General features: G+C 52.3%; 1 protein-coding gene across 5 annotated transcripts in view; it reads right to left on the bottom strand.

Annotated features, from left to right (window-relative positions):
- The window catches only part of CACNA1E (calcium voltage-gated channel subunit alpha1 E), a 153,794-nt gene that overhangs the window by 12,775 nt on the left and 121,537 nt on the right, over positions 1-19,482 (bottom strand). For 3 of the 5 annotated variants that reach the window (XM_058029920.1, XM_058029916.1, XM_058029919.1), the window contains 13 exons: positions 18,347-18,507; positions 17,854-17,991; positions 17,111-17,312; positions 16,185-16,349; positions 15,589-15,699; positions 14,077-14,160; positions 13,869-13,994; positions 12,954-13,019; positions 10,575-10,666; positions 10,282-10,447; positions 9,952-10,079; positions 2,651-2,747; positions 876-981 (listed from right to left, as the gene is read on the bottom strand). In XM_058029920.1, coding sequence (XP_057885903.1) covers positions 876-981; positions 2,651-2,747; positions 9,952-10,079; positions 10,282-10,447; positions 10,575-10,666; positions 12,954-13,019; positions 13,869-13,994; positions 14,077-14,160; positions 15,589-15,699; positions 16,185-16,349; positions 17,111-17,312; positions 17,854-17,991; positions 18,347-18,507 — 1,642 coding nt within the window. Of the gene's footprint in view, positions 1-875; positions 982-2,650; positions 2,748-7,537; positions 7,635-9,951; positions 10,080-10,281; positions 10,448-10,574; positions 10,667-12,953; positions 13,020-13,868; positions 13,995-14,076; positions 14,161-15,588; positions 15,700-16,184; positions 16,350-17,110; positions 17,313-17,853; positions 17,992-18,346; positions 18,508-19,482 lie in introns of all 5 variants that reach the window. The other 2 variants (XM_058029921.1, XM_058029918.1) reach the window with 1 other exon arrangement.

Consider the following 19,482-nt stretch of genomic DNA (forward strand, 5'->3'; position numbering starts at 1 on the left):
ATGAAGAATTCGCTACTCCTTTCCTAAAGAAACAGATTTTTTTTGACAGAAAGTGGCAGAAATTTGCCTGTTCAATGTACTTGCTCCCATCTGTGTGCATCCAGGCTCTGGATCCCAAAGTAGCTGTGAGGTCCTCAGCCCAGCCAAAGAGAAAGGGACTTTTTTGCCAGGTGATAGGACAAGGAACAAGGATTTTAAGCTGAGTGAGGATAGACTGAGCTTGGATATTAGGAAGAAAAAGGGGACTTTTTTGTGAGGCTGTAAGACAAGGAAGAAGGATTTTAAGCTGAGTGAGAGTAGATTGAGCTTGGAAGAAATTCAGAAGGTGGTGATGCCCAGAGAAGCTGTGGATGCCCCATCCCTGGAAGTGTCCAAGGCCAGGCTGGATGGGTGTTGGGAGCTGTGGGACGGGAGGTGGGACAGGATGATCTTCAAGGCTCTTTCCAACAAAAACTCATGGGTTTTTTTGACAGAAAATGGCAAATTTGCCTGTTCAATGTACTTGCTCCCATCTCTGTGCATCCAGGCTCTGAATCCCAAAGTAGCTGTGAGGTCCTCAGCCCAGCCAAAGAGAAAGGGACTTTTTTGAGAGGTGATAGGACAAGGAAGAAGGATTTTAAGCTGAGTGAGTGTAGATTGAGCTTGGATATCAGGAAGAAATTCAGAAGGTGGTGATGCCCAGAGAAGCTGTGGATGCCCCATCCCTGGAAGTGTCCAAGGCCAGGCTGGAGGGGTGGTGGGAGCTGTGGGATGGGGGGTGGGACAGGATGATCTTCAAGGCTCTTTCCAACACAAACCCATGCTGAGATTCCACAAAAGGACCATGAGCAGTCTGCAAAGGGTTTCAGAGTGCCCCTCTGTGACACAGGCGTTACCTTTGGCAATTTTGATGTCCAGGGCCGTGCGGATGAGGGCCATGAGGGTGGAGGTGAAGTGGACTGTCATGTCCTCGGCCACGGGCATGTTCATCAGCACCAGTCTCTGCGCAAGAGAGAGAAGAAAACAGCGGACGGAAAACAATATCGAAAAACACATCGACCAGGCTGGAGGAAAAGAAATTAAACATTAAACAAAAAAAGGGGGGTGGGAAAAAAAAAAAAAAAAAGAATCCAAATTAAAAAAATAAATAAATTAAAAAAAAAATAAAAAGCAACAAGGAGTGTCAAAACAGCACAGCCAAAAAAGAAGGGCGAGGATCACCCCACCAGCCCCCCCACCTCCCCGGCTCCTTCCACCCCAGGACACCGGCTCACTGCCTTCCAGGGCTCCTCCTGCGCCCCAGGAACGGCCCCTGAGCCCCCCTCCCCACGTGCCACAGCAGCCCCCGGCACTTTTTTGGGAAGACACACCCCATCCATCAGGGATGCGGGCATGTGGGATGCGCGGGAGGGGAGGCGGGCTCAGGTTTCCGTTCCCGGGGGGTTTGGCTTTCCAGCTCTCAACCCTTCCCAGCTGGGGCAGGGGAGAGGAGGGTCCCTAACCTCCAGGGACTTGAGATGGGCTGGATATTCCTCTAGCATGCTACATCCTGGCACTCCCTTTTTGCGTCTTTCAGAGATGAAGTTTGCCAGCACATGCAGGGGGGTTCCAAATTATCCATGGGTGGGGAAGGGAAAGGAAGGGAAAGGGGAGGGTGGAAAAAGTGCAGAAGGAAAGAGAAAAGGGCAACCAAGGCAGGTTAGACACGCCATGCTCCTTCCCCACCCTGGCAAGGCGGGGTGCAGACCGAAGTGACCAGATCCACTTTCCAGAGAGTATATTTTGCTTTGTGAATACCTTGGGTCAGCCCTTCCCTGCCCATTCCTGTTCACCCAGCTTCTCACATCCCTTTCCTGCTTTCAAGCCTCTCTTTTTTCCCCCTAGAGAAGTGTGATGGTGGATGTATGCTTGTGAGAACCTGAGAGGGTGGAAGCGTGTTTGGAAGTGTGCAGGAATCTCTTTGTGCAATCCCTGCTAAAAGGCCAAGAAAAACCCAAATTTCCTCCTCAACAACAGATCCTTCTGTAGCTCTGGGCCACGTCCTGGCAGCTGCTGCCCTCAGAAAGCCACACATCTCCCACTGCTCATGCTCCATGGCTTCCCATGCTCCTGATCCACGATCCTGATCTGCAGCTGGGACCTGACTGACAGCCACCACTCCAGGTGGGACAACTCAGAGCTGCCTTTGGAAGGGGGTCCTGGCTTTGCCTTGCACAAGCAATGAAAGGGCTTGGAGAGCCCCTGCTGATGGTCCTGGCTCCTCACACACAGCAGGCCTGCTCCTATGGGATTTGGGATTTGAGATTTGGGATTTGTCCCCACTGCCCACCTGCTTCCCATCTCCACGGGCTTCTGCACCGGCTGGGATCAGGATGGCTCCAAGCCCCTGGGCATGAACTCCTGAGGACATCTCACCCTCCTAACTGTGGCCTCACCTCACCTCCTGCAGCCCTCCCATTTCCACACTAGTGCTGATCCTTTTCCCCTCGAGCTGTCACTGTCACACACTGGGGACCAGCCAGCGTGGCCAGGGCTCCTGTGGGCACACCAGGCTCCCCAGGAGTGAGCCAAACACACGTTGGACACCCCAACAAGTCCCCAGCTCCCCACCTCCCGCTGTGGCCCGGCTCCTGCAGGGCTCTGACCCCCAGAGAAGGAAGGGTTGATCTACCTTATAGGCCACTTTGGAAGGACATCTCTTGCCGAGGCCTAGCGGTGGTGACATAAGAGTCAGCATTTCATACATCTCAGTGTAATGGATTCGGCCACTGCTCATGGAGGGGGAAGGGGAGGGAGGGAGATGCAGAGAGAGGAGGCATTCCCAGAGAGCGGAAAAAAAAAAAAACAAAAACGTACGAACGGAAAAATAGTACAGGAAAAAACAGGAGAGAAAAAAAAAAAGAAAAAACAAACGGACAAACAGGAAAAGAACAGGAAACCCGTTAATCAAGGCAAATCATACATGAGAGACTGTCCTGATGTGGATTTATAGCACTGCTCACACAGACCCAGGAATGCTGGCAGAAAGCGACTCACCCCTCTCCTCTCTGCTGCTGGCCTCAAGCGCCTGTCTCGCTACCAGCCTGGGACGAGTCCTGTGCTCTGAACCCCTCTGCTAAAGCCCTCCACGAGCCCCCACCTCGTCCCACAGGTTCCAGGGCTGTGTGCGAGTGGTATAAATCAGATACACGGCACTCGAGCCATGGGTTATTGCAGATAAGGGTGCCTTGCACCGCGGCGCTCCGTGGCCTCCGGAGCCTCTTCCCTCCCGGGGGGGTGCCTGGTATTTGCTTGGCATGGCCACCTAACCCATAGCCAAAGGCTGTGTATCCCCAGCTGGTGGGGTCTATGCAATTGGGAGGCAGCATCTTGCATAGAAGGCAGTGGGCCAGGGTCACTTGTCACAGGAAGATGCCCAGTTGCTTCCGTCTGGCTCTGCGGATGGAGCACTTCCCCACCATGCAGCAGTGCAAAAAAAGGCATGCTGAATCGGCTGGAACAAAAAAAACGGGAGGAAAAGTTGGGCATGCCATGCTCCCGCCCTGGCTCTCTCCCACATGCGGCTGCAAGTTCCACCAGGTTGGAGTTTAAAGAGTCTCAGCAGAGGCAGCTGTTTGGGCCTTCCAACATTTGGGGTTGGTTTGGGTTCCCCATGGGAGCGGTTAGGGTGGGATTTCCCTCCCTCCTCCCCTCCTTGCACTCCTCTGCTCCCTAAGGACCTGCCTGGGATTGCTGAGCAAGGAATGCCACCAAAGATTGGCCACCCCAGGCTGGGGTAGCTGGGCTGTGCCTCCCTCTCTCTGCACATCCACATCTCCCAGGGATCCTGGGCTTGCTCACCTCTTCTTCCCCTCGTGCCAGGACCCCACCCTGCCACTGCGAGGTTTGGATGGTCAAATCACCTTGTGACACCAAAGGCATCCACCCTCACTGCCAGACAGGACCCCATCTCAGCTGGGAGAGAGGGCACTGATAAAAAATTAAGGATCCCCATGGGATCTTGGCTTCTTCCCTAGAATGTGCTGAGAGCAGTGTGGAAAGGGGAGATGAGGTCTCTTCTCAGCCCCCTGGTCAAAAAGGCTCCTACCAAGATAATTCCTGACATTTCAAGTGTGAACAGAACTGGTGACAGGAGCTGTTTGGGGTGCAGGCACACCAAAAGATGGTTGATAAGAGCTCTGGAGAATGATGAGCAGGAGGATCAAGAGGAAACATCCAGGAGTCCACAAACAGCACCTTGGCAGGGCTGGATGAGCACCAGCTCAGGGTGAGGTGGCTGCAATTTTCATGCATGAATTCAGTGCAAAAAAAGAAGCAAGACAGTGATCTTCCAGCCATCCTTCCTGGCAGGGGGAATTCTGGGGAACCCAGCACCAAACAGGCACTGCCTTTCAGCCTGAGATTCTCCACGCAGCCAAGGAGGAATGGAGTCCATGAAAGGAAGAGTTTGCATCAGTGACCAAGAAGGATCCCATGAGAGTTTGCATCAGTGACCAAGAGGGATCCCATGAGAGCTCCACACTTTGCTGCTCCTCAGAGCAGAGATCTTGGAGCTTTCTGAGCAGCACAGCTGTGCCCAGACACCACTTCCCCATGGAGTGAGGCACAGGCAGGCACAGGGAATGAAATCCATCTGAGCAGGATCGATGTCTTGGGAAGGCTGAGCTGGAACAGGGACTGGACAGAGCTAAAGAATAAAGTAGGGATTTATTAAAGGCCTCATGGATCCACCTTGGGCAGCACAAGAGCCCAGCCAGGGCTGCACCCAAGATGAACCAAAATGGTCACAAAAAATGGATCCTCAGTGACAGCGTCTCTCACTTTTGTAAGTTCTGCTCCATTTGCACATTGGAGTTAATTGTCCAGTTACAGCTTTAGTCCATGCAGTCCCATCCTTCTTGTTTTTCTCTCTCCAGCCCACGTTGTTTGTGCTCTTGGGCCTGAGATTTGGATCATTTGTCCTTGGTCCCCAGCTGGAGCAGGAATTGTTTTGTCTCCCTTCTCTGTGCACAGAGCTCACCATCCCCTGATAGGAAGCCCAGACCCACACACTAAAGCAGCCCAGAATCTGAAAAATATAAAAGCTCAAACCTGAGGCATCAGGATGACTCCCAAGAGCTGGTGCACACCCAGGATGGGGGATCTGACCCATCCATCCGTGTCTGGACAGAGATGTGACCCATGGCTACAGCACGAGGTGGCCACCAGGGATTAAATTATTCATTATTCTGTGATTCTGTAAACCCTGTAAACCCACCAGGCATTAATGGCTTGGCCTGAGAGAAGCCTGTGAGTGGCAGAGGAGGAAATGGGAGACAGGACATCTTCCTCCTGTGGTTAGGAAATAAGTGCTGTGCCCCACAGTCTGTTAGGAAGGGAGCAGCAGGAGTGCTGTGAGAGTAAATTCAGGAAGAGATGAAGTTGTCTTCACCTCACAGGGATATCATCTGTGGAGCATTCACCTGGCAGGCAAGGCAGGCTCACTGAACTGAAAGGTGTCTGCAAGCTGACTTGGCATTTTGGGATCTTGGCAAGATGCAACAACCACATGGATTTTTTTTTTTTTCCAATCTTTTGGGAATTGTTCCAGGGCAATAGGAACTCCTGAAAATCTCCTGTTCTTGAAATATCTCCTGCACAGGGAGGAGGAGACTGAGGTAACACAAGGTAGAGATGGGGATGGGGATGTCTCTCCCACATGGCAACGGAAGCTGTTCTCAGCACTCTTTCCTTCTCCTCTCCCTGCATTTATCCACCTTCACTGCTCTGCCCATCCACAGCCAGCAGAAATCAGATTGCTCTGAGACTCCCTCTTCCAAGGAAGCATCAGCAGAGAAGAAAGACTCCAAGAAGCCCTTCCTGGAACAGATGACCCCATCTGAGATTCTTGCAAGAAATCTCCCGTTCCCAAATCCATCTTCCTAAACGAGGTGACCAATCATCCAGGCCTTGTGTTCTTTGTGCTGCTTTGTCTCTGGCAAAACCATCCCCACACCCAGCTGTGGAGGGTGACAGAGCTGTTCCAGGGGTGGCACCTGGAAGGAAAGCCTTCCTGATGTTTCCACAAGGATGTGGTGACTGCACCACGCTGCAGCAAGGAACCCTCCTCCTCTGCAGAGGCAAGAGCCAGGACTGGGCTTGTCTGAGCTCCCTTGTGCACCTCAGAAGCCATGAGGGATGCAGGAGGAAGAGCAAGCTCTGTGATTCATCCTTTTGTGGCACAGGCACAGACAAAGGTGTCATGGCACTTCAGAGAACGCAGCAGATGTGGGATTTTGCTCAAGTGTCACCCCAAAATAATTTTTTTTTAAAAAAACCCTTCAAGTCAGAGAGACACGAGGAGACCAAATCGCTGCCCTGGACTCAGGGCCAGTGTCAGGACCCAGGGCATCCCTCTGGCTGTCCTGAGCAGCCAAGACCCTGCCAGGGGTCTCAGAGACCCTGGCACAGAGCCCAAGATGCCCCTGTGGGTTTGATTATGACCCATGGAGCAAATTACCAACCTTGTATGAAGATCAGCAGGCCACAACAGTTTAAGTAGAATATTAGTGAAGTTATCACAGAGTAGAAAAGTAGATTTTAGAGTCTTTGGTATGGAAGTTCAAGACGCAAGATGGAAAGAACTAGGTGTGTCCAGCCTTTCTCCTTCTTCTTCTTGGCCTCCATCTTCTGCTGTGATGGTGGCACTTTTAGATTGGTTTAGAGTAGAAGCTCACTGTCTAACATGGGTGATAGGTGTTGGAAAGTAATTGTAAATATTGTATACGTAGTTTTTAGTATACAATAGTATACTTGCTGAGCTGACCTCAGCAAGCCAAGAGAAAATTTTTTATGGACAAGATAAAATAAACAACCTTAAGACTGAGGAATGAAGAGCCCTGACTCCTTCTTTGAGCGCCAAGCTGAGAAAAGAGACTTTCCAACTTTTCTTGAGTTTACTCTGACCAGCTGGAGATCCTGACAGGCCAGGAGCCAGGAGCTGAGCTCAAGGGAGAGGAGCTGCCAAGCTCCAGAGGTGTCACCATCTCCCAGGGAGATCCAGCCAGCTTTGTGCAAGCCTAGAAAGAGTCCCGCTCCTCAGAGACATGACTGTTTGTCCTGCCAAGTGCCACCCTCAAGGACAGGGCTGTTGGGTACAGCACAGCATCTTCCAGGGACAGGGGTCACCTCCTCATCCTCCCTGTCCAAAACAACAGCAAAGTCCCCAACAATACCCTCCCAAACCCTCGTTGTCCCCCCGGTGAGGTGCTTGGAGGTGTCCAGCAGGGGCAGTGGCATTTGGGCTGATGCCCCTCGGGGCTCTCTGCGCTGCTGGAACCGGGGCTGGGGGGCTTTGCTGGGGGGCAAAATTTGTCACAACCCACGCCAGGAGGCTCTGAGCCCCCTGATGCCTCCCCTGCAGGGGAACAGCTGCTGGTTCTGGGAGGCAGTGGACCTCTTTAAACTCGGAGGAAAGCAAGGTCAGGGTTCCCTGGGGAGGCGCGGTGGCAGTGGAGCGGGGAGCGGGGTGGATGGTGTGTCCCGTGGCCAGGCTGTGGCGGAGGACTGGGAGGCAAACCTTGCACGCCACCCTGTAGGGGCAGTTCTCTCCTAGGCCCAGAGGAGGCGAGATCACCCGTACTAATTTGTACATATCCTTATACGAGATCCTGCCGCTGCAAAGGAAGCACAGGTGGGTTAATAGGACACTGAGAGGGTGGAGGGGAGGGTGGAGAGCTTAACGGGGGGATGCTGGGGCTGTCTGTGGGGCAAGACCCCCAGCTCTTCTCCTTCTGGCTCTGTCAGACCCAGAGAGGAGAAAAAGCTGTGAGCATCAGCTACTGCCTTTTCCACCATGAGAGCTGGCTCTTATCTCCTCACACTGTCCCATCCTCACCCTGGAGAAGGACAGTTTTGGTGGTGACCCCTCCTCGTTGTGCCCCTGACCCCTGGGCCTGGTGGGATTTTACACAGGGTGAGCCTGCAGCTTGGTGGAGTTCTAAGCCATGGAGCTGTGCCCCATCACATCACCAGAGCCCCTGTCCTCACACAGCCAACCCTCTGAGAGCCACGAGGTCCCAGTGGGGTTGGCAGCTGAGCCACTCGTGCCTCCAAGATCTGGGGAACCTGAGACAGGGAGGGATAATGTGACCAGCTGCTGGCTGTGGCACCTGGCTGTGGCTCTCCAGTCCACTCCTGTGCTCTGACCGCCAGCCCAGCTCTGCCAAGGGTGCACATTATGAGAAGCAAACCTCCCTGGACACACACAGACCCCCCCTTTCCTCCCAGGGAAGCACATCTGCCCAGATGCAGCCATCCCAGGATATGGCCGTATCCTCCGGCACCGCGGGGACCAGGAAGCAGCCGGGGCACAGAGCTGGCAGGAGGGGGTGCAGGATGCTGAGCTCCCCACTCTGCTCCAGCCCAGAGCCCCTGGGGAAGCGTGGGGTGGAAGTGCTGAGGTGCAGCTGCTGCAGCCTCCCGGGCATCCTTGGACAAGCTGGGAGGGAAACCAGGCGGGGAGGCAAAGAGCGGCGTCACCGTCCGACCCCAGGCGCCTTTGCCTCTGGTTTCTTTCTCCTCATCCTCTCCCATCCCCTCTCCATTGCTGGCCAGAAGTGAAGAACCAACCAGACCCCAAACCCCATCCCTGCTCCCCCCTGGTGCTGGGTGTTGTCCCCAGGAGAGCTCCGTGTGCGGTCGGGATGTGCTGGGAGCTGTTGGGATGTACTCACCCGTTCCTGGCCTGGCACAGGGGCCAGGGCTGCCAAAACTGTCTCCTGAGTTCCCTAAGCACTGGCTACAACATGGCTTGCTCACGGAATCAGAGGGGCACATGGCAGGGACAGGACAGCTCAGGCTTGTTTTATAGTGGCTCCATCATGGGCCATCACAAACTGGCCACCAGCCACCACCAAGTGCCCAGTGTGAAGAAACCCATCCCAAGAGCCACCCCGCAGCTAGCAGCTGGGTGTTTCACTGCTCCACCTCCTCTCCTGTCTCTGCTTGGAGCTGATATTGGGCATAAAAAAAATACCTTGGCTGGGGCTGGTCTCCTGAGGGCAGGACATGGAGGCAAGGAGTCTCCAAAGGGAGTGTGAAGGGTGCCAAGGCCAAGAGTTAAGATGGCACAGGCTCTCTGCAGTGGTGGATCATGGCCCCATGGAGTCCCTGGGCTCTGGAAGGGGCCACACAAGGCATCCTGGTGGGGCTGGGCTGAGTGAAGGGCAAACACATTCCCAGAGCTGCCACAGGTCCCCCTTTGCTCTAGGGATGCTTGGGACCATCTGAGGAGAAGGAGCAATGGAGAGCAAGGCCTCTGCAGCAGCAGCAGCAGGAGCAGAGCCAAAATCTACCAACCCAGGGTGTGTATGGACCCTGTGAGCCCCCACTACTGCTGGGAACAGGCTGTGCCTCCAAACAGGAGCCCTGCTCTCCAAGGTCCTCATCAGCAAGGGCAGGAGTGCAGCGGCCAAAGCCCTCCCACCTCAGAGGGGTGAGTGGGCTGGCCAGCACAGGACACAGCTCCCCAAACACGCCCCAGACAAGGTCCTGTGCAGGTGGTTTGGCAGGAACCCAGCAGATCCCCGTGGTGGGAACAAGCCCTGCTCAGCCCTGCTGTTATCAGGGGCTGTGGGTGCTGGGGAGGATGGGATGGAGCCAGTCTCAGAGCAAAGGCTCCCAGCTGGTGCTTGGGGACGGGAAAGGAGGCTGAGAGGGATCTGCCTGCTGGGCAGGGAGGAGAGGAAGAGCAGGAATGTCCAGCACTCAGGATGAACACCCCATGGCAAACTGAACATCACCCAAGACGCCTGCGCCACCAACCAGCACAAGAACCAGCTGCTGCCCTTGCAATGACCACAGGTGACAGCAGCACACCCCTGACTGTCCCAGACATCACTGAGAACTAAACTTCCAGTAGGAGAGCACAGAGACCCTGGTTTAAAACCAGCTCTGAGAGGTTGGCTGGGAGAGAAGGAGCTGGCTACATACCACGCTGCTCGGTCATACTCTGCCCAGATCCGGACAAACTCATCCAGATGGTGAGGGCCCAGGATGGAGGAGTCCCGTGTCAGATACTCAAAGTTGTCCATGATGACTGCCACAAACAGGTTGAGCATCTGTATGAAAGGGGGGAAAGGCAGAGAGAAAGGAAGGTGAGGGGAGAGGGAGCAGAGAAGGAAGGGAGAGAGTGGAGGGAAAGTGGGGGAGAGGGAGCAGAGAAGGGAAGAGGAGAAAGAGTGATTGTGGGAAGGTGATGGAAGATGACATGATGGCTGACAAGAGGGATCCCCAGACCCCTCAGAGGAGAAGGCAACTCACCAGGAAGGAGCAGAAGAAGATGAAGGACACGAAGTAAACATAGGCCAGGTCGGTGCCGCAGCGCTCGTTCTCGTTCTGCCCGGACGTGGCTGTGGTGTCCGGCTCGCAGCCCTTGCCCTCCAGGCAGGACAGCATGATCTCCTGCCACGCCTCTCCAGTGGCACTCCTGTCCCCAACACAGCCCTGTCAGCAGCTCCTGGTGGCACGGATGCCCCCAGGAGAAACCTCACCGTGACCTGCCCACATTACACACATCTCTGGCATGCAGAGGAACGTTTTCCATGGCTGCTCACCTGAAGAGGAGCATGAGGGAGCCCAGGAAGCTGCGGAAGTTGTTGTGCCTGTTAATGTGGCTTTCTTCATCAAGTTTGATATTGCCAAAAACCTGCAGAAGGCAGAAAAAGGGCTCAGCTCTTCAGGCAAGAGCTTGTCAGCCAGGGAAGCAGCTGCACGTTCATATTGCCGTCCTTGAGTGTTGGGGAAGATGAAACAGGAAAGCCTTATAAATATGATTGCCTGGTAAAAGATTTTGAGAATACGGAAACTATAAGTGAGACTGAAATGAAAGCAAGCTTTGAGATGCCTCAGTTACTGAACAACTGGAAAACAATGGTGTGGCCAACTGAAGGTGATCCCCTTTTGATGGAACAACACCCTCTGCTTGCAGACAGGTCCAAGGGTCAGAGCAGACCTTACAGCTTGGCAGAAGGGGCCCAAAGAGGAGTTTTTAGGGTTTAAAATGTAACACAGTATGGTAATGTAATGATTCTTATAGGCTGTATGTAAATGCTATAGGATTTGTATCTTGTATTAGATTGGTTAGTGAGAATTAGAATATTCAGCACAGAAGAAGATTTATGGCATTGTAACAGGAACCTCGCTCTCTTACCCTCTTCGCTCTTATCCTCTTTTACTCTCTCTCTCTCATCCTCTCTACCCCTCTCTTCTCTCAGGCCTGCTCTGAGCTGTGTTTAGCAGCTCCCAGCAGGGCCCTGCACCCAGGCCCTTTGGAATAAACCACAAGTTCCAAGCCCTGGCCTCAGAGATATCTGGTTCTCCATCCATCCTGACTGTCCTACCACCATCGCTCCTACACTTGAGAACATTCCAGGTTGGGTTGGACAGGGCTCTGAGCAACCTGATCTAGCTGGAGATGTCCCTGCCACGGGGGCTGGACAAGGTGGCCTTCCAAGTCCCTTCCAACCCCAAACATCCTCTGCCTGTGTGATTGCACAAAAAGTGCCCCAGCAAACACAGGCTGGTGCACAGCCAGCGTGCCAAGGAGCTGGTGCCAGGCAGCCATGGGGGAAGGAGACTCTGCTCTCCTTGGCAGGGATTTGCTGTGGGTTGCAAAGGCTGCGAGAGGCTGAGCTGCCATGGAAACAGGAGCATGGAGGGCCTGGGATCAACTGAGTCCAACCATTCCACATCCACCCATCCATCCCTCAATGCCATCTGAGCACCACATGGCACCCAGCGACCCCAACCACACTGGAGGTGTAAGGACAAGGTCCCACTGCCCTGGGTGGGTGCTGGGTCACACTCCTGGACACTCCCAGGAGATTTTGCATTGCTGGAGGAATGGTCTGTGATGCTGGGGTGAGGCACAGCTCTGCAAACAGCATGGAGAAGGGCTCAGGGATGGAGGGACAGACCCCACCATCCCCAGGGCCAGGAGAGGCAGCAAAGATCAAACCATGGGCAAGAATCTAACAACAACCCTCAGCCAAAGCTGTGCTAAGACATTAGTAAAGTGCCTCAAATTGGAAATATGTGCTGTTATTACTGTTAAATATTTATTCCCCTTTCCCTGAACCTAAAAATACACCAACTGCAGAGTATTTTTTCCCTGTACAGGTTTTTTGGAATGTGTAATTGTAGAATATTTTCTGCCTCCAGCTATTTTGCTCAAATAACGCCCACAGACTTTACTGCTTGGGGATTTGTTCACAATGGTGTTAAAAAAAAAAGAAAAATTAAAAAAAATAAATCTAATACTACCACCCAGCAGGGAGGGGGGCTGAGTCAGATGGTGGCTGTTTAGGAGAACACCTGGAGCTGCTGCTCAGGTGAGTAGGACAGGGTGGCAAAAATCAGCCACTGGAAGATCCTAAACAGCAGAGCTGCCAAGCAGCACAAGCCAGGGGCCTCTGTCACCCCAAAATGAGGCACTGGGTACTGTGGCAGCTCACAGGGCAGCTCCACATCCCCAGAGGATTCTTTGTCACATCTCCAGCGTGGGATTTAGTCACAGCAGAGGCGAGCCAGCCCTGCAGCACGTGTGGAGCTGAAGGGTTTGGCTCACGTGCCTCTTATTCACCAGCTGACGCCTCCCCCTGCTCTGCAGACCCCCCCAGCAGCTGGGAGATCAGGGCAGGGCCCCAAAGGGGAGCACCCAAACAGACTGACAGCAGCACAGCTACAGGGACAAATGGATGGCAGGCACCCAGCTGAGCGCCCAGGGCCACAGCTCCAAAGGTAGCAGCTGTGGAGCTGGACTGAACAAGGCCATGGCAGTGTCCCCAGGGCCCTGCCGCTCCCAGAGAAGCTGTTCCACCCTCAGCACCCTCCTGGCACAGTGTTGCACACAAGGCTGGCTCCTGTGTGCAACACCGGGGACGTGTCAGTGCCACTGTCTGTGCCAGGGGGACACACGGACACGTCTGTCTCACCTGCATCCCAATGATGGCGTAGATGAAGAAAAGCATGGCAATCAGCAGGCAGACGTAGGGGAGTGCCTGCAAGAGAAGCAGATGAGTCACCTCATCTATCACAGGTCCAGCCCCAGAGGAGTACAGCACACACAGGTGAGCTGTGCTGCTCCATCTCTCCTACAAGGCCTTGGGAACAGCCTGTATTTGGGAGCAGTACCACATCCCTGTGGCCTGGTGTCCTAGGGTGATGTTATGATGCTTGTATCCCTATTTCTGTGTTCTGTTTATGCTGGATATTATGTTCTGTGCCTTCAAGACTGGCTCTGAAAAGTGAATATTTTGTTTTGGTTTTGTTATCAGCTGGTCCCCCACAGCTGGTGGGGACACAGAGACAGGGCAGTACATGATGCTGCTTTGCCTTTTTGCTTGGGTTTTGCTTTACTTTTGCTCTTGCTTTTTGCTTCTGTTCATTAGTTAGTTTAGCTAAGCAGTCCGAATTTTTCCCTGGACTGTTTTTAGTTTCCCTTTTTTGGACCAACTTGAAGCTGCTCCAGACTGGGACCTGGGAAACACTGAGAGCTTGCACCCTGTGGCTGCAGCAGCTGCCCCAGCGCTGGAAGGACTGATAACAGAGCGACCACCCCCAAGACAGACTTTCTGAATTTGTCATCTTTTTCAAAGCAGTGAAAGAGTTTTGTCATCTGGTATTGCTAATTTTGAGTGCTGGGGGGTGCTGTACCTGTTAAATAAACAGGTTCTTTCCACTTGTCTCCAAGGAATCCTTCCCAAACCGGCTGGGGAGGGTTAGGGTTAGGATTAGGGGAAAGGGCCCATGTGGGTTTGCTTTCTGGAGGGGCCCCCTTTTGGAGGTTTTCTCCCAAATTTGCCCTAAACCAGGACACCTGGCAAGAGGCCAGGACACAGGAGACTGACCTTGAAGGACTGCACAAAGGTCCAGAGCAGGATGCGGATGGTGTAACCCTGGCGGAGCAGCTTGATGAGCCGAGCAGCCCGGAAAAGCTTCAGGAAGCTCATGTTGAAGCTGCTGGTGTTCACCAGCTGGGGGGAGATGAGAGGGTCAGAGGGAGCTGGGGGCTCCCAGCACCACCCCACAGCCCGCTGCTCCCAGCCCCTGCCTCACCTTGGTGTCTGTCAGGATGATCTCCGTAATGCTGCCGATGACCGTGATGAAGTCAAAGATGTTCCAGGTGTCCCGGAAATAATTCTGCAAAAGAAAGAGGGAGAGAGGGAGCGTGGATTTCAGCTCAGGGATGGCAGGTCTGAAGGGTGCTGGGCCACAAGCCAAAGCTGCTCATGGGCAGTGGTAGAGACCTCAGAGCCCATTTGTATGCAGCCACAGTGTGGAACAGCATCCTGTGTCTGAGACAACAGCAGACCTGAGCATGCCTGCAGCAAGCAGCTCTTCCTGGGAGATGATTCATGCCTCCAACAGACCACCCTGGCAAATGGGATCAGGAAAAGCAGCCACAGCCTAGATGAGGCTACAACAGCTCGGCACCTTGGCCCTCACAGCCAGGAGGCTGCTGTGCCCTCCTCTTCACAGACACCTGGACACATCTCAGCCCCTGCTGTTTGTGCAGCAGTGTGGGAAACAGTAAAGGTAAGAAGGTTTTCAGAAAGCTGTAAAAGCAGGCCTTGGAAACAGAAAGAACAGAGAAAGTAAAACTAGCTGCAGCTCCAAAGTCTGAAAGTAGAAGAAGTTACAATAGTACAACAAGCAAGGACATGAAACAATAGCTTGAGTTTTAGGCTTGGCTAATACAGACCTTAGGATTGCAGAAAAATATGCTTAGAAAGATAGTAGAAGGTTTTAAGCTTAATAATGGAGTATTGTGTATTGTTAATAGAGAGCAGACAAGCAAGCATTGTGTGAAGCAGGTGTAAATGTGCTTTTAATGATTGGCTAGAACAATCATCTGTAAGCTTTAGCAATGTGCTATTAGCTAAAAAGTTTTTTAAATGCTTTGTAACAAAGAAATATTTGGCTGTTGTTGGCAAGATGTGAGCTTTTGCCATCTTTCTATTGTCTCAACCATTTAATGAGGCTGATGCTGCAATAAAGCTCAAGGAATGTATCCCTGTCCTGTTTGTGACAAACTCCAAACACACAGCAGCTGGCACAACACCAAACGTGACCACGACTGGTGCTACTGGCAGCAAGAAGGGTGGCTAGAAACCCTCCTGGCAGTGGGCTTTGTGTCCCATAAGCAGCAAGGAATAGCTGAAGAAACAGCAATCCGTGGTTTCAGATACCAAATGAGCAGCTGGGAGTTTTAGCACTGTGAATCTGTCAGGGAGGTCTCACTGCTGCTCGGGTACAGCACAAGGACAGAAGTGCAGCAGCATCTCCTGACTTGTGGGGACAAGGGAGCACAGCCCCCAGCATGTGGAACAGCCCAGAACATGCACAGCCCAGGCACAGAGCACAAGGCAAGAAGTAAAACAGCAGTGTGGCTTTTCCCAGCACTGGGAAGTGCAATGAGAACCACAGAACTCCAGCCCAAAGGCAGCTCTCAGGCCAGGATCCAAAATAAGTAGCAGCAACCTCACTTTATTAACACCTTCCCTTCCTTCTTTCACACTGCCAAAGTGCAAATGAACACCCTACTAAAGAACAGGAGCAGGCACTCACCAGGAAGCCAAAGGCAATGATCTTGAGGACGCACTCCAGGGAGAACACCATGGTGAAGGCAATGTTCAGGTACTTCAGGGCCAGCTCATAGGTGTATGGAGCAGAATAGTACTGATGGAAACAGAGACAGCACTAGCCAGGAGGAGCCTGCCAGCCTCAGGGCTGGTGACTGTCCCAGCACAGACCTGACATGGCCTATGTTTGCTGCCCTGGCTGCCTCCAGAATTCCTTCTTTTCCTCATCCCTCCCTCAGGACAGGCCTGTGGTGGTCCACATTGCTTGCCTTGGAGGCATCAAGAACATCTCCTTGCTCTCTCTACCCCTCTCCCAGGACAGATGCCATTCCTTCTAAGAAGGTGGCACAGAGGAAATCCAGGCCTACCTGCAGTAGTTAAGAGGTCTAAATAATTTGGGTCATTTCCTTTAGAAAAGGTGCCACCTCCAGTTTGGGTCCTGTGCTGTTTCCCGGGCATGTGCCCAGGGAATTCACACACTGTCTCAAAGCATCTCCACAACCAAAATTCCCTCTGCTCCCATCCTGACTGATCCTACTGCTCCAGACGAAGGGGACAGCCTCCCTCTGAGCCCCAGCTCACCTTCATCATGAGCACCACGGTGTTGAGGGCTATCATGGCCATGATGGTGTACTCGAAGGACGGGGACACCACAAAGTGCCACACGCGGTACTGGAAGGTGTGTCTGTTCTGGGGCATGTACCTCGTCAGGGGCTTGGCACTGATGGCAAAGTCAATGCAGGCCCTCTGCAACAAAATAATGCCCATCAGACCCCCACGAACACCTGGGAATGTCACCATCATATTTTCTGGAAAATCCCTTCACCTCCTGGGAAGCTGAGAGGCCTCAGAGAAAAAGGAAAACAATATTATCTCATTTGCTTCTCCTGTGTCTTGCTGTTTTGGAATGTGAAATGTGAAATGTGTTTTGATGCTTTGGAATGTTTGTGCTGCTTTGGAGATTGTTTATCCAACATGTGAATTGTTTTGACTTAATGACCACTCACGGTCAGGCTGTGTCAGACTCTGAAGAGAGAGTCACGAGTTTTTCATTATTATCTTGTTAAGCCTTCTGTAAGTATCCTTTCTCTATTCCTTGGTATAGTTTTAGTATAGTATTCTTTTATATAATAAATATAATATAATATAATATAATATAATATAATATAATATAATATAATATAATATAATATAATATAATATAATATAATATAATATAATATAATATAATATAATATCAATCATATCATATAATACCATATCGTACCATATCATAATAGATTAGCCTTCTAAGAACATGGAGTCAGATTTATCATTCCTTCCTGCCACAGGGGACCCCAGAAAATACTACAGGGAGGTGCTGGTGGCTGCCACAATTCCTTCCTTCATGATCTGGGGAGGCAGCAGGCTCATGGGTTTCTCACCTTTTCGACAGCAAGGGAGTTCCAAGCTCCCAAATTGCTGAAAGCCCCATGGAAATGTCCTCATTCCCCCTCCCCAGACCATACCTCATTCTTCTCCAGGCTGCACTCCTCCATCATTTTGTCTCCTTGCTCTTGGAAGGTGATGATGATGAGAGCCACGAAAATGTTGACGAAGAAGAAGGGGAAGACCACGAAGTAGACGACGTAAAAAATGGACATCTCCATGCGGTTGCTGCGGCTGGGCCCGCGGTCCTCCTCCGTCACATCCACCGAGTGCTGCAGCACCCTGTGGGCAGAGAGGTGGAGAAAAGCAACCAGGGGTACATCCATCACTTCCAACGGGACCCAGCTCTGTCTGTCCACTCTTGTGTAATGACAAGGTAAAGCTCTGTCCTAATCTGCTTTCAAGGATGACCCTTTTAAATGGCTGCAGTTTGTTTTACAGTGCTTTGCCGCATCCCTGATGGAAAATGGATTTTCCTGTGCTCTGCACACAGAGAAAAAAATATTGCCCGAGCTCACATGGGCATTTAGAGAGGTCCAGTCCTACCGTTATCCCTAATATTGACTTCAAATATATCTCCAGGCCACACAGAAAAGGCATTTTCCATCATTCACTCCCTAAGGAAGAAGCTAACCGCAGCCACGGCCCCAGCCTCATAGCAGGGCTAAAACCTCTCTTGTGCTGGTGTAATTTATGTTTATGAGGTGTTATTCTCTCCACCTCCCAGCCCAGCAGCTCCTCTCTCAGTCTCACTGGGTGTAACCTGACCACCCCAACAGGGTGACCACCCCTATGGGAGGGGACAGAGGAGCAGAATACTCACTGGGGCCACCCCTCGCCCGTGGACACCGTGAACAGGGTGAGCAGAGCCCAGATGATGTTGTCATAGTGAAACTCGTGCCGCTTCCACTCCCTGCATTTCACCTCCATCTTGTTCTTCTCGTGGTCCACATAGTTCCCTCTGCAAGGAGGACAGGGAGCAGTGACCTTGGGGTTTTTTGGCTGCCAGAGTGTGGGATGGCGGGTTTGAACCCTGGGGGCAGCGCAGGTGTGTTGGGGTCACCTCTCCTCCCTTCAGCCATGAGGAAGGGGAGAGAGGAGGGGAAGGTAAAACAGAAGAGAGAAGAAGGAAAGAACAGGAGCAAATGAAGGGCTCTGCACTCCACAGAAGGACGGGCCACAGCACTGGGGATGGGGTTCAGCCCATGCTGTCCCCAGGAGCAAGGACTAAACAGGGACCCACAGCAGACACAACCCAGCGCCCTGCCATTGCCAGAGGGGTGAGAAGCACCAGAGATTCTCCACAGGGCACCCACATGCAGTCCTTCTGCGTGTCCTTGGAGCTGTCAGTGCAGTAGAAGAACTTCCCCTTGAAGAGCTGCACAGCGATGACGGCGAAGATGAACATGAAGAGCTTGTAGACAATGAGGATGTTGAAGACGTTCTTGAGAGATGTCACTACACAGTCAAAAACAGCCTGGAAGAGAGGGCAGAGCTCACCCTGGGGAACCCACAGACCTGCACCAAGACCAGGTTACTTGCTGGGTAAAGAGGGAAAGAGCTGGGCCTTCTCCCAGGCCAAAAGTTATTTTGTGAACGAGGTTAACACCCAGAGCACCCACAGCACACATGTAGGCACCATGCAGCCCCTGAGACAGCACCAGGGATGGATATTTGTGTCCTCAGTGTTCTCTGCAACCAGGGAAGCAGATGGGGGACCATCCTAATGATGCAATTAGCAGCACTCAAGACTAATTAGTGAGCACTTCATCATTTTGCATCACCCCAATAGCAGGACAGAGCAAATACTTCTGCCTGCCAGAACAGCACGTTCCTTAGTGCTCTCAGCCCTGGCTCTCACAGCACTTCAAGTGGGGATTGTCCTGATCCTTGTTTCATGGGATCATGTTTCATTTTCCTTATCCCTGTATCCCTGATGGAGACAGGCACTTCCAGAAAGGAACTGACACAGGCTGACTCCATCCACTGATCAGGAAAAAAAGCTGGGGTCAACCCTCATGTTTTTGGGGTGGCACCCAGGTCTCATCAATCAGCCAAACCACTTAAAAGTGAAAAAAAGGGCCTTCCTCGTTCTCATACTCTTTTTGGTTTTGTACCCCATCAGCTAAGGTAGGGAAATTCATAATCCTACCTGTGATGCAGAAATAATCCAATTATTGAGATGGGAAATCCCTCTCCAGTACAACACTGTGACAGCACAGCACACAAAACCCCAAGCTGTTTGCAACCTGCTCTGGTGGGAAAGATGAAAAACTTCCCAAAGAGATTTGAGCTCTCCAAAACCAGGGCAGCCTATTTTTCAGGAGAACATCTGGGCTTTGCTCCATTTTGTCCACTCAAGCCCCACCTTCCCTGGCAGAGGAACTATTCTGGACACCTTGCAGTGCTCCAGGCTTGCTTTCAAAAACTCCCTGAACCTCCAGATACAAAG

Source organism: Melospiza georgiana, chromosome 9, assembly GCF_028018845.1.
Source record: "Melospiza georgiana isolate bMelGeo1 chromosome 9, bMelGeo1.pri, whole genome shotgun sequence".
Classification (NCBI taxonomy): domain Eukaryota; kingdom Metazoa; phylum Chordata; class Aves; order Passeriformes; family Passerellidae; genus Melospiza; species Melospiza georgiana.